This window comes from Myxocyprinus asiaticus, chromosome 25, assembly GCF_019703515.2.
Source record: "Myxocyprinus asiaticus isolate MX2 ecotype Aquarium Trade chromosome 25, UBuf_Myxa_2, whole genome shotgun sequence".
Lineage (NCBI taxonomy): Eukaryota > Metazoa > Chordata > Actinopteri > Cypriniformes > Catostomidae > Myxocyprinus > Myxocyprinus asiaticus.
Window position 1 is genome coordinate 39,591,902 of NC_059368.1, and position 15,202 is coordinate 39,607,103.

The following is a 15,202-nucleotide window of genomic DNA, read 5'->3' on the forward strand; positions in this document are numbered from 1 at the left end:
CAAAGAAGATAAATAGACCTCAAAAAAAAATAAAATGGGTGATTGGAGCTTTCTTACCGTTGTCTCTGTATATTGAGCTGGGATAAGAGAAAGTATTTTAACAGAAAAAGTGACACATTTCAGCTTTTAAATCGATGTATGGTGTTTCTTTGTGTGTCTCAGGGCTGTCTGATCTTAAGTGATGAACTCAATCATGCCTCTCTGGTTCTGGGAGCTCGTCTCTCTGGCTCTACCATCCGTGTATTCAAACACAACAGTAAGTTCATGTTACTGACAACTAAGGGTGCTTTCACACTGGCAGTTTAGTTCGAAACACAGCATAGTTCGCATGAAAAATTGGTAATGTGAAAGCTGTCGTGCGGATCGGGGAGCGCACTGCGGTACCGAACCCGAGACTACCTGTAGGAGGTGGTGTGAGTTCGGTTGCAATGGAACTGTAGCGCGACTCGTTCAGGAAGTAAAGTAACCTGCGCATGCGTTTTAGCTGATGACGACATCTATCTATCTATCTATACACCTTATAAATACTATATATAAATACTATTATAGGTTATAAATATAGGGTATAATAGGAGATGACAGTGGTGATAACTTCACATTGGACACGAGCGTGAGTAAGCATGCAGTGTAAACAAAGATGCAAATGAATTCCTTGCAATCAGCTTTCTCCTCAAAAAACGCCATTTGCAAGCAGCAGCAAGCTTCCTTCCCCTGGACATCTGATGAGTTACACCATGAAGCACACATATACGCAGTTGTCGTTCACTCTGCTGTGCATAATGGCACCAAAATAACAAAAAAACAAAAAGTATGATGAGTCGCGTTGTGTTCTCCATGCGTGTTTGATGAAGTAAGATCAACGCTAATGGACCGGGGTTCAATAGAATCAAGTGAGTGTGAAACCAGACCAAAGCTGCAGGAGGCACCGGGAAAAATCGCACTCGGAATCGGACCGCAGCAAACGTGCCCAGTGTGAAAGCCCCCTAACACAATCCACATAAGAACAATAAACTATATTACATGCATATCACATGCACAGCAGAATTCGATGCTGATATACACTAGGGATGGGTCAAGATGGTTGAATAGTCATCTAGTTGTTCAACAGCCATGTCAGTTAACTAGTTTATCAAGAATATTTATTTGTATCTACAGTATATATTTTTAGTGCAGTACGTTTAAGATGATCTATTTAGAGATGCAGCTTCTCATAGAGGGTTTTTGCATGTTTAAAGTTCTTTGCCGAGAAGTTGTCAGAAGCACCACCACTTAAAGAGATAGTTCACCCAAAAATGAAAATTCTCTTATTATTTACTCATCCTCATGGTATCCCAGGTGTGTATGACTTTCTGTCTTCAGCAGAATAGAAAAGTATCTTAGCTCAGTATGTCCTTAAAATATAAGTGAATGGAGATTTCTCCTTTGAAGCTCCAAAAATCACAGACAGACACCAGCGGTTAAATTAATGTCTTCTAAAGCGACGCGATCGCTTTAGGTGCGAAAAAAGATCATTATCTAAGTACTTTTTAACTATAATCCAACGTTTCAAGAGAGGGTGGAGTCCAAGCGGTCTCTCGTGTGACATATTCCATTGCCATGATACAGAAGTAATCTCACGTTCTCCTCTCGGTTGAGAAATCCAGGATGAGCACATAAACACACCATTATGAGTAAAGAAACAAATAAATACAGATCTAAAGCAAAACCAATCAAGCTAATGTACAGCGTCCCTCCTTCTCACTTGTAAACAACGCTGCTCTTCCAGCTGTGACGCACATGTGTCAGTTCTCCCGTATTGTGATTACGTCACACGCGTACCACTGCTCACCCGAAGCATGATTTAGAGTTAAAAATAATACCTAATTATCTTTTTCGCACCAAAAGTGATCGTGTCGCTTTAGAAGACATTAATTTCACAGCTGGTGTCGCATGGATGACGTTTATGCTTACTGTCTGTGATTTTTGGAGCTTCAAATTAGAAATCGCCGTTCACTTGCATTTTAAGGACCTACTGAGATAATTTCCTATTTTTCTTCAAATGTGTTCTAGTGAAGAAAGAAAGTCATACACACCAGGGATATCATGAGGGTGAGTAAATAATGAGAGAACTTTTATTTTTGGGTGAACTATCCCTTTAACAATTTACTGCCAATGTTACTAATTAAGGGGTTCCTGTAGCTCAACTGGAGTACGGTGCTAGAAACACCAAAGATATGGGTTCGATTCCCAAGGAACACTAATGAATTGGTAACACTTTACAATAAGGTTCCATTTGTTTACATTAGTTAACAACATTAGTTAACGTGAACTAACAATGAACAATACTTTTACAGTATTTATTAATCTTGATTAATGTTAATTTCAACATATACTAACACATTTTTAAAATCAACTAACATGAACTAACAATTGTATTTTTATTAACTAACATTAACAAAGATTAATAAATGCTGTAAAAATATTTTGTTAATTGTTTGTTAATGATACCTAATGCATTATCTAATGTTAACGAATGGAACCTTATTGTAAAGTGTTACCAATAAGTGTATACTTTGAATGCACTCTGAGTCAATTTGGATAAAAGCAACTGACAAATGCACAAATGTAGATGATTTAGGGTCTTTGCTATAGCCAGTGTAATAATCTGTCTGCTTGGAAGCTGATTTCCACAGTTATCAGGCCTGCTAAACAAACAGAAATGGCATTTTTACATTCTGTTTATTGATCTGCTCACTAGGAACAGCATACCAAATAAACATGTCTAGATGCCTCATCATAAATACACCTATCTTGCTGTCACTCTCAGATATGCAGAGTCTGGAGAAGCTGCTTCGGGATGCTATCGTGCACGGTCAGCCCAGAATCCACCGACCCTGGAAAAAGATCCTCATCCTAGTGGAGGGAATTTACAGGTACAGGAGAAATCTCCTCGTACACCTATACACTTGGCACTCTTGTTTTCTCAGGCTTGGATAGGAACCCAGTGTAGTATGCAAAGTGTATGCAATGGGAGGCTGGTTTGCACACCCTCTTTCTGGCCATTTTGTCCTTCTTAAAATTTCTGAAGGCAAACCATAATACCAGGGGTGTAAAAAGTACTCAGAAATTATACTTAAGTGAAAGTATGGATACTGAGTAAAAATTTTACTCAATTAAAAGTCCAAGTATCTATCCAAAAATAAACTTGAGTGAAAGTAAAAAAGTATTCACATTAAATTGTACTTAAGTATTAAAAAGTACCTTTTCAGCACATAAGCTTTTGCTTTATGCAGATTATATTTTATTATTCGTCTCCGACCCCACTAGATATATGCCTTGCCTCCACAGAATTATTAATTCCTTTTCTAAATTCTGAGGATACAGAGTCAATTAGTCTAAATCCAAAGCTTTGTCTCTGACAGCGTACTGCCCAGTAACTGCTTTTCAACCGGGCGCCTTTCAGTGGCTCAAACCGGGCATTAAATATTTGGGCATTTTATTCCCAGCAGATTTGTGTGGATGAGTTAATTTTGAGTTTTCGAGCGATGTGGGCTTCAAGCAATTTGATTGCATAGCGAAGTCTACACAAGATTTAGTTTTATTATTATGCATTCGGTCTCAGACATTTGGCTCATTGGTCGCTTCCACCTGAGAGAGATCCTCCCTGGTTTGGTATTGAACAGGAAGTTCTTGCCCCTATTTTGCCATTGCAAAGCCTTTCTATTAAACTAACCGGAGAAGTTAAGTCACACCCCGTCATCTTGCATTTGCACTAGGGCTGAAACGATTAGTCGACGTTATCAACAACGTCGACAATAAAAAATTGTCGACAAAAATGTTCATTGTCGAATAGTCGTTTGATCGTAACGTAACATAAGATCATATGAAACTCTAATGATTGCACACAAGAGCAGCACTGCAGCTCGCGCCTGACTGAGGAGAGGAAGAAAACACATCTCACAGTCCAGACGCACTCTAAACTTTCCAAACAGCTTCAGGTGATGTAGATCGCAAAGTATGAGGGAATTATAATGCAAATATACAAAATACGTAAATACAGAAGCACTTTTGTTGTGGAATAAGCAGAGCCGGAGCTGACGCTCATCTTAAGCAAAACTTGCGTGTCGAGCGTCTTTAAAGGAAACACCCCAGCGTTACATCTTTAATGCAGTTCTATTTAATGCATTATAGCTTTATTAAAGTTAAAATAATAAGGAAACTTGCATTTCTCTGTGCGGTCAGCACCTCTTCTATGAGTTGTGCGAAATGTCCTGATCTAAGGGGGAGAGATTGAAACTGCACCCGGCTGAGGTACACTCTGTTGCGGGGACGCTCATCCCTCGAGTGCGCGTGCTTAATGCAGCTAGATTATAACGCGATTGCAACTTATTGAATCATAATATATGTCACTGTGCATTTCTTACTGTGAAGAAAATTGGCAAAATGCAGCTTTATTAATAAAAGAGTTTTTTTTTTTTTGTGAGTTAAAGATGGATTGAAGTGAACAGAAAGGTGAGAGGGTAGTCTTCGCCCCATTATACACTGCAAAAAACATAAATTTTTTATTTGTTTTTGTTTTGGCTTGTTTTCCAAAATAAATATGTAAACTCCTTTAAAACAACGTACATTTACTTTAGCAGCTATACTGCAGAAGAATTTATTTTTTTTATCTGAGAATGTTGAATATAATATTAAAAATACAAATATTTTAAAATATCTAAAAATTCTTTAAAAAAGATGCATTCAACTGAGAAGCAGCATATAAGATGTTTAGACTCGCTTTTAGAGAATAGATCTTGAATATAAGTGTATTTTGTCTTTACTGCACTCGCAGAAGTATAACCAAGTGAAAAAATACACTTATATTTAAGATACATTCTATTAAAGCAAGTCTAAATATCTGATGTTACTTCTCAAGTAAATGTGTCTTGTTTTAAGGATTTTTAGACAATTTTAAATGGAAAAAAAGACAAATACACTTGATAACAATAGTATTTTTTTGTAGTGAAATTTTTACTGAATTAAACATCATAATTCAGTGAATGTCATTTAGAGGTATTTTTAAAAGATGATTTTGTCCTCTTTATTGTTAGCAAGCACATTTGATACAACCTTTTAAGTCGGGGCACAAGCTGAATAGTCTGTTTAGAGCTAATGATTAATCGTTGCAATAATCGCCCGAATAGTCGAATAATCGTTTTAATAATCATTAGATTAGTAAAATAATCGTTAGTTGCATCACTAATTTGCACACGGTATTGACAAAAGTGTCCAAAGTGTTTAATTCGGACATTTATTTAAATGTTGCCTCGAGCACTCCAATATTACGTATTAATAAGTCCCCTTTCTGCTGGTCAGAGTGGATTGTGAGGGAGGTTAATATGCTCGGTGACCTATGTGTATATTCAGTGGAGTGTTGAGTGTTGAGATCGTTTGAAAATATGGTCCAACATTTCAGGATTCCCAGATCTCAGTTCTTTAGGTATTTACAGCTGCGCTACCTGCTTTGTACTATTTTTGGGAGTAGCATACACCCACCTAAAGGGGCAGATACTCTGTGGTGATTACTGCTTTTGGTAAAAGTCATGAAGCATCAGTGTATTACTCCCTGTTAATTCAGAGTCTGGGGGACAGAGCTTCAACTTCTCTCAAGAGATTATGGGAGAGAGATTTATACTTGGTATTGGAGGCGTGAGAGTGGGCTAGGATTCTAAAAAAAGTCAAGTCTACATCTTGAGGTTCAAGGGTGCGTCTGATGCAATTTAAGATTTTGCATCGATTATATTGGACACCCTCTAGATTGTATAGACTTGGTCTTAAAGACACACCCACCTGCTGGCGATGCAATTCAGAAGACGGGGGAACAACCCATGTTTTTTGAGGATGTATTAAGATACAAGAGTTTTGGTTGAGGGTTCAGAGATTCATGTGTGACGTATTGGACGCACAATTTTCATTTTGCCCCAGACTCTGCATCTTAGGTGGTGTGGCGGTTGGCAGACGAATTATTCTTAGGGGGTGGAAGACGGCTGGGGGCACCCTCGTTTTGGGAGTGGTGTGGGGAAATGGGGGGGGTGGCAGCATTTGAGGAGGCGATTTTTAGAATGTTGGGAAAATAGGATTTGTTTAATAGGAAGTGGGGTGGATATTTGGCTTTTTTTGAGGGTTCTCGGGGAGGGGCAGTGGGGAGGGATTTTTAGTTTGATGTGTATGTGCATTGTTGTTTTTTGAAAGTATATTTTTTTGTTTTTAAAATTTGTATTTTTATGTTATAATATCGTTATTATAGAATCATTGCTTCCGGCCAGCCTTGAATTGCTGTTTGAAATGACCTAACTCTCGCGTGACATTCCTCTGTTGTAAACAAATCCCGCGCTTCCGACTTCTCGCATGAACGTGCCATTGTGTTTATGTCACTGATGCGTTGACTACTGGCAGGAAGCAATGATTTTTAAGTTAATAAAGTTTTAATTATGGATTTATTTTTTACACAAACCTATTAATTTGCTTCAGAAGACATACATTTATCGACTAGAGTCATGTGGATTATTTTATGGACTTCTATGCTGCCTTTCGGACCATCAAATAGCCTGCAGTCTGATGGCACCTGTATTGTTTGGACAAATATATATATATATATATATATATATATATATATATATATATATATATATATATATATATTTGTGACGTGAATTATAATTTTTAATTTCATAACTATCCAATCTGTAGAAATAGCAGGCATTTAGAATAAAGTTTAGGACAAAAACCGTCAGTGTTTCTCACTTTGTGCTCATAGTTTTGAATGAATACATCACATTCAGTCAGGTGGTCACATATGGTCTAGTTGCACTGTTACGTCCCCTAGGGGTAGGATGCAACAAAATAAAGGGAGGTGTGCTCCCTACACAACCGTCAGACCAAAAACCCAAGACAATAAGATCGTAGATCCAATATTTGTTTTTACTGGAAGTAGATAAAGTATTAAAGATGTAAAAATATGCATCAGGTATTTGGGCTTCAGGGTGACCCCTGGCCTAAAATAATAAACAAAACAATCTAGAAAGAAAAGGAGAAAATAAATAACCTGAAAGAAATAAATAAAAATACAAGCATACTAACTGACTTAACTAATAAAACAGGATGAACAGTCAAATAGCTGCTTAAAACACAGTCAACGCTATTGCTGAAGAGCACAAATGCAAAGAACCATCACAGTTCTTGAAACTCAAGGTGTTGGTCTGGCAGCTGGTGGGGAGCGTGGAGGAGTGCGACTGGCTCGAAGTCACAACAGCTCCTATCTGAACACCAGCACAGAGATTTTATTAGCAGTGCAGTTAGGAACAGCCAATCGCCATCACACAGGTGGAACAAATTATTGGCAAATCAGCTGAACCTGGAACAGACACACCAAGCACAAAGAAACACACTCACACACAGACAGAGAAGAGCAAAACCACAATAGCAATAATGCACAAAACAAACATGGGATGTAACGCACAAATATTTCAACATTTCCAAAGCTCAAATCAGATCCGAAATTTCACCTCTGCTGATGGTTGGAACTCCACACAGCCGCCGTGCAACACTTCATTTGAAATGACTGACCTCTGGTCTGTCATCTGTCGTTTCTTGGATGCAGTAAAAGGGCGGCTTTAGTCCAGTAAGATGAAATAAAATGATCTGCAAAAATGTAATGAGTACTTTTCAAGTTGAAATAAAATTGTAAGAAGTAAAAAGTACTATTTTTTTCATTGGAAATGTAATTAAGTAAAAGTACAAGTATTCCGTTTAAATTGCACTTGTGTAAAGTATAAATCTCAAAAAATAATACTTAAGTATTTTTACTCAATTACTTTATACCCCTGCATAATACCATTAATGAGCTAAGCTTGTTGTTATAGCAACCTTTCATAGAAAAAAATCTTAGCACAAGCACATTACAAACATGTCAATAATGAATCAAGAAAGCTGTAATATAATGTAGGTAGGAACGCTTAAATAACTAAAAGGAATGAAAATGTGTGTTCAATCATTTTTCCCTCTCGTACATTTTTTTTTTTTTTTTTTTTTTCCTCAAAATATGTGTAAAATCATGTACTCTCACATGAGATTAAGACTCCTATCACATCAGTGGCCTTATAAAAGCTGTTTCAATTTACGTAGAGCTCGGCTGCCTCATGGGGGGACCGACATTTTCATATTTCAATAATCCCAATTACTACACACTTCCACTCACAGAAAAAATCATGGCTCATTGTGAATAGCTTTGAATTGCTTGTTTCTACAATGGCATCAGTAACTGAGATGCTTTGCTTTTGTGTGATGCTCCAGCTATGCCACTAGGTGTCAGCGCAACAAACAAAAAATTACAGAGTTCACTTCTTTAATGTCGTATGGGGCTTGGATGCCTAATATAACATAGTCCGAGAGCTTAAAAAGCATTAAAACTGAAAGCCCATCCTCTGTTTTCACATATTGGAAGTGAGACATATATAGATGGAAATTTAGTTCCATGTAAGACATTTAGATATAGTATGTAAGGGATAATGTACAGTCAGCCGGTTGTTATCGCAAAATAAACCCGACAGGGTAATCAGGGTCTTGTATCAGCCTTAACGGGTTTATTTTGCGATAACAACCGGCTGACTGTTTGTTATCCCACTTATTACACAGCTACAAACCTAAATAAATACATGAACATAAAATATTCATTTGTGTTGAAATTATGTAATTATGTGAGAAGAAATAAATCGGTGAACAGCTGAAATCCACCTCCAGTTTGTGTCAGATTTTATTAGCTTACTTGTAGAGATCACACAGTGATCTGAGAAGCAGGAACGATGGCTTGCAAAACCCAGATGAGCTGATGGTCTAATACATCAATGTGCGGTTGTTACCGAGCAGTATCAGACCGCTAGATGGCGCCATTGACTAATCGGAATTGAGTATTCCAGAGAGCCATGTAATAAGGATTAATATTACACCTTTGTTCTTCTGTTTAGTATGGAGGGCTCAATAGTGCGACTTCCAGAGGTCATTGCCCTCAAGAAGAAATACAAAGCCTACCTGTATCTGGATGAGGCGCATAGTATCGGGGCACTAGGAGCGAGAGGCAGAGGTGTGGTGGACTATTTCGGTCTGGATCCAACTGATGTTGACATCATGATGGGCACATTCACCAAGAGCTTCGGAGCTGCTGGAGGATACATCGGAGGAAAGAAGGTGAGCAGCCAGACCTTCTGTTGTCCAAAATTAAAAAGTATTAATATAATTGTATGATAATACAGAAAGCATGCTCTGATTTTCTAGAGAGCATATATCAAGACACATTTTCCTGAAAGTACGGCAACCATCAAAAATTTTAAATAAGCATTAATGTTGTGCATATGCTGGACAATTTACAGCTGTAGTGCTCATGTGGGTGATGCAGGTTCGAGTCTGGACTGTGACATGACTTATTCCCCATCTCTCGCTATGATTTCTAGTCCACTCTTCACTAGCTGGGTCTCCAGCCACGTATTTTTATGGGTGTTTTGGGATATCGCATAAAAACTGCTGGATGGAAACACCAAGAGGCAAATAAATGATCTAAAATGCGCATAAAAAACGTATACACTTGCTTGAGGTGGATAATTTTTTTACTCAATAAGAAGAAATGCACAAAAACTATAATGGAAACACATTTTATTAATAAAAGAGTCACAGTGGCTACAATTAATCGGAAGTGACAATTGTGTTCTTTTGAATACAGGGGATGGATTTTTTTCGCACATGTTTTTGCAACATTATGGTTTTTCGCATAAATTAAATTCACATTTTGGATGGAAACATAGTTACTGTCAAAAAAAAAAAAAAGAGGCAAAAACATGAAACACACTTCAGATTTCATGTATCTATAATTATTAACCAAGATTAATACCTCATAATCATGGCATGAACTATTATCACAATATATTTATTTTTGCTGGAATTTCAATGGTTTATATATTAGTAATATTATAATTAAATTAATATTATTTATTTATAATAAATAACCACGTGGTAATGTCTATTTTTTTTTATTCATTGGATAATTCATTGAATTAAAAACTTTATAAATGAAAAGTAATTAATCGCATTTGATTATTTTCTCTTTTAATTTGGAACTTAATGGATGCAAGTAGTAATACTCTTTTGTTACTTTGTTTGTTTGTTTGTTTATAGGAGCTGATAGATTACCTGCGCTCACACTCTCACAGTGGAGTTTACGCTACCTCAATGTCACCACCTGTCACTCTGCAGATTATCACTTCCATGAAGTGCATTATGGGAGAGGATGGCACAACATTGGGTGAGTTATTCTGGTTGATTTCCGTGTTGGAGTAGTTTAATAATTAACGTATGCCTAAAAACAGTTGCACAATCTTTATATTGGCCTCCACTAATTCTTGAGTACTGGGACAGAAGTGACATTTTACTACAGAACTTTCTACAGAAATAAAAGTTTTGAGATTTTTTTTTATTTTATTTTTTTTTTAAATAAGTTAAAGAAATATTTTGAATTAATAATTACCTGTTTAAGGACATATATACAGTATACAGCTCTGGAAAAAAGAGACCACTGCAAAATTATCGGTTTCTCTGGATTTAATATTTATAGGTATGTGTTTGAGTAAAACATTTTTTTATTATTCTATAAAGTACTGACAAAATATCTCCCAAATTCCAAATAAAAATATTGTCATTTTGAGCATTTATTTGCAGAAAATGACAACTGGTCAAAATAACAAAAAAGATGCAGTGTTTTCAGACCTCGAACAATACAAAGAATACAAGTTCATATTCATTTTTAAACAATACAATACTAATGTTTTAACTTGTATATATATTTTCTCTCTCTCTCTCTCTCTCTCTCTCTCTCTCTCTCTCTGTATATATACAGTACTGTGCAAAAGTTTTAGGCACTTGTGAAAACTTGCATAGTGTGGATGTCTTCAAAAATATTGTCATAAATAGTTTTCATATATCAGTTAATGTCATACAAGGTGCAGTAAACATAAAACAAGCTAAATCAATATTTGGTGTGACAACCTTTGCCTTCAAAACTGCACCAATTATCATAGGTACACCTGGACACAGTTTTTCTTGGTTGTTGGCAGATAGGATGTTCCAAGCATCTTGGAGAATTCGCCACAGTTCTTCTATCTATTTAGGCTGTCTCCATTTCTAACATCTCTTCATGTAATCCCAGACTGACTCGATGTTCAGTGGGAGGCTCTGTTGGGGTCATGCCATCTGTTGCAGGGTTCCCTGTTCTTCTTTTCTGTTCTTTTATATTTGCAAAAAGGAATGTTTGGGAGTCTAAAATGTATATTTCCTATTGATACACTAAAGCTGAAGATATTAATAACCATCTTAAGACAAATGTTTTGGTGAAACATCTTATGTGCAACACTTTTGCACAGTACTGTATATATATATATAGACACTCACCGGCCACTTTATTAGGTACACCCGTACATCTACTTCTTCATGCGATTATCTAATCAGCCAATCATGTGGCAGCAGTGTAATGTATAAAATCAAGCAGATATGGATCAGGAGCTTCGGTTAATGTTCACATCAACCATGAGAATGGGGAAAAAAGTGATCTCAGTGATTTCGACCGTGGCATGATTGTTGGTGCCATACGGGCTGGTTTGAGTATTTCTGTAACTGCTGATCTCCTGGGATTTTCATGCACAACAGTCTCTAGAGTGTAAAGAGAATGGTGCGAAAAACAAAAAACATCCAGCGAGCGGCAGTTCTGTGGCCGAAAACGCCTTGTTGATGACAGAGGTCAACAGAGAATGGCCAGACTGGTTCGAACTGAAGGCTACGGTAACTCAGATAACCCCTATTTACAATTGTAGTGGGTAGAATAGCATCTCAGAATACACAACATGTCGAACCTTGAGGCAGGTGGGCTATAACAGCAGAAGACCACGTTGGGTTCAACTTCTATCAGCCAACAACAGAAAACTGAGGCTGCAGTGGGCCTACCATTTGTGTACCTCACCTTGTGTACTGACCTGTCATGGGACAGTTAGGATCACTACTTTATTTTAAGAATGTGAAATGTCAGAATAATAGTAGAGAGAATTATTTATTTCAGCATTTCTTTCTTTCATTACATTCCCAGTGGGTCAGAAGTTTACATATACTTTGTTAGTATTTGGTAGCATTGCCTTTAAATTGTTTAACTTGGGTCGAACATTTTTGGTAGCCTTCCACAAGCTTCTCACAATAAGTTTCTGGAATTGTGCCCAATTCCTCCAAAGAGAACTGGTGTAACTGAGTCAGGTTTGAGGCCTCCTTGCTTGCACATGCTTTTTCAGTTCTGCCCACAGATTGTCTATCGGATTGAGGTCAGGGCTTTGTGATGGTCACTCGAATACCTTGACTTTGTTGTCCTTAAGCCATTTTGCCACAACTTTGGAGGTATGCTTGGGGTCATTTTCCATTTGGAAGACCCATTTGCGATCGAGCTTTAACTTCATGGCTGATGTCTTGAGATGTTGCTTCAATATATCCACATATTTTTCCTTCCTCATGATGCCATCTATTTTGTGAAGTGCACCAGTCCTTCCTGCAGCAAAGCATCCCCACAACATGATGCCCCATGCTTCACAGTTGGGATGGTGTTCTTCGTCTAGCAAGCTTCACCCTTTTTCCTCCAAACATAACGATGGTCATTATGGCCAAACAGTTACATTTCTGTTTCATCAGTCGATATGGGACTCGTTTTACTGTGTCTATAGATACTTGTCTACCCGTTTCCTCCAGCATCTTCACAAGCTCCTTTGCTGTTGTTCTGGGATTGATTTGCACTTTTCGCACCAAACAACATTCATCTCTAGGAGACAGAACGCATCTCCTTCCTGAGCGGTATGATGGCTGTGTGGTCCCGTGGTGTTTATACTTGCATACTATTGTTTGTACAGATGAACGTGGTACCGTCAGGCGTTTGGAAATTGCTCCCAAGGATGAACCAGACTTGTGGAGATCCACAATGTTTTTTTCTGAGGTCTTGGCTGATTTCTTTTGATTTTCCCATGATGTCAAGCAAAGAAGCTGTGAGTTTGAAGGTAGGCCTTAAAATACATCCACAGGTACACCTCCAATTGACTCCAATCAGCCTATCAGAAGCTAATTGGCTAATTGCCTAAAGCAGGGGACGGGAACCTTTTTTTAAGGAGCCAATTTTTTTATTTTTGGTTGATGCATTTTTTCAAAAGAGCCATACCACAATCGAATAATTGACTATTTTCAAAAATGTTTTTCAATAAAATCAAATGTTTATATTGTCCATAGACTACTCAAAAACTAACAAATATGCAAAATTTAATAGGTAACATGTTGCAATATGGAATTGAGTACACACGTTTGTGCGGGTATCCATAAAATTACTTCATTTTACAATTGTTCATGAAAACTGTAACTTCCCCTTTGGGCTGGGCGATATGTAAAAAATATTTTAATGATAATTGCATTTAAAATATCGCGATATCCGATTATTTGGTCAACCCCCAATGTCGGTGAATATTTTTGCTTTATTGATTTTGCTTTAAAAGTGTTATTAATTTATTGAAACACGAAAAACTTAAAAGACATTTCTAAATTCAAATTGCACTTTAAATGAAACGAAAAAGCTATTAAAATAACGAAGTGATTAAAAAATCTTATATATAACCACCTCCTCAAATCCAAACATTTCTCCAACAGCCCCATTTTCCATCACGCAAGTATCACAACAGGTGAAAAATTACTAAAAGCCTACAAATTAAGAACTAAAGACAATTATAAATGTAAAGATAATTATAATAATCATCATAATAAATAAGCCTAATAAATTCCCTTGTGTTCCCAAAAAATGTGTTCTTATCGAATGTGTTTGTATTGCGTTTTGGTAATACAGTTTATGCTGCCTAAAGAAAAGAAAACAGAACTCAATTTTAGGTTCAAAGTGAATGTGTCTTGTATTACTTTATGATTTAATCACTTTCATCTTTGTTTCATTAATACAAAGATACCTGTATATATTACTGAACATGCAGAGTTGCGTTCACAATGTGTAAGAGCGAACTGCTCCGTGGAAATAAAGCAAACTAAACTCACAGCACCTCACGAGATGATCGGAGATCATGTGCAGCATTCTCATAGATTACATTATTCTCCCAAACAGTTTTCAGTTGAGTGAAACAGAGAAAAAGGAGTGATAACTCTTTACATGCGCTTTCTCCATGAGACAGGGTCCCGTTGCACGCCTCTGAACAAACAGCGAATCGGACACGAGCATTGAAGGCTTTTCTTTTGTCTGTTCTTAAAAATATAATAAAGTGTGTTTCTTCAAGCGCGTCTTTTTGACTAACAGAATTTCTTGTCATGTGTCACTCCGAGACGTCTTACAGGTCACCCACCTGTTGCAGGTAGATGAGCAAAATTACTCATGCATGAAATACATTTAGACGAGGAGCTCGCGAACTGGATTGAGCCTCATTACATTTTGCGGGTGACGGGTGCTATTTCACACCCGGGGTGCACATAAAAAACTTTCATAAAATCACTCGTAGAATATGCTCTTAACAGCTAAGATCAATAGTTATTGGGAAACGAGGCCCAGAACTCTATGCATGTGCGTGTCTAGGAGAAGCGTTTTCATTGCGTGAACAGCAGAGCTCACTGCGCACACATCAAATCAGAAACGCATTGGCAGCTTTTCTTTCGTCTGTTCTTCAAACGCGCGTCTTTGTGTCTAATTTCTTGTAATATATCACTCCAAGAAGTCTTACAGGTCGCCCTCCACAGTGACTGGTACATCAGCAAATACTCCGCATGCAAAATCCAAATTTGGCAGGTGTTCATTTCAAACCTTGTTTACCAGGAGTAGGCTGTACGAGAAATTCGGAAGAAAGGAAATCAAATCAGTGTCTTTGACTTCAAGCTTTGCAATCGCACCCACACTTTCTGTTGAAAAATTATCTCTAGAAAGGTTTAAACGATCATGTGTTGGTGAATGGTGAGACACCTGATGAGCCACTTGATTTTTAACAAAGGGCCACTTGTGGCTTGCGAGCCATAGGTTCCCGACCCCTGGCCTAAAGGCTTAACATCATTTTCTGGAATTTTCCAAGCTGCTTAAAGGCACAGTTAACTTAGTGTATGTGGTTTACGTGGACGGTTAAGTGGTTTACGTGGACTT

At 37.4% G+C, this 15,202-nt stretch overlaps 1 protein-coding gene across 2 annotated transcripts in view; it reads left to right on the forward strand.

Annotated features, from left to right (window-relative positions):
• Window positions 1–15,202, forward strand: part of LOC127415820 (serine palmitoyltransferase 2-like) — a 52,547-nt gene that overhangs the window by 28,399 nt on the left and 8,946 nt on the right. For both annotated transcript variants that reach the window (XM_051654795.1, XM_051654796.1), the window contains exons 6-9: window positions 163–256; window positions 2,807–2,912; window positions 8,985–9,204; window positions 10,186–10,312. In XM_051654795.1, the coding sequence (XP_051510755.1) occupies window positions 163–256; window positions 2,807–2,912; window positions 8,985–9,204; window positions 10,186–10,312 (547 nt within the window). The remainder of the gene's footprint in view (window positions 1–162; window positions 257–2,806; window positions 2,913–8,984; window positions 9,205–10,185; window positions 10,313–15,202) is intronic.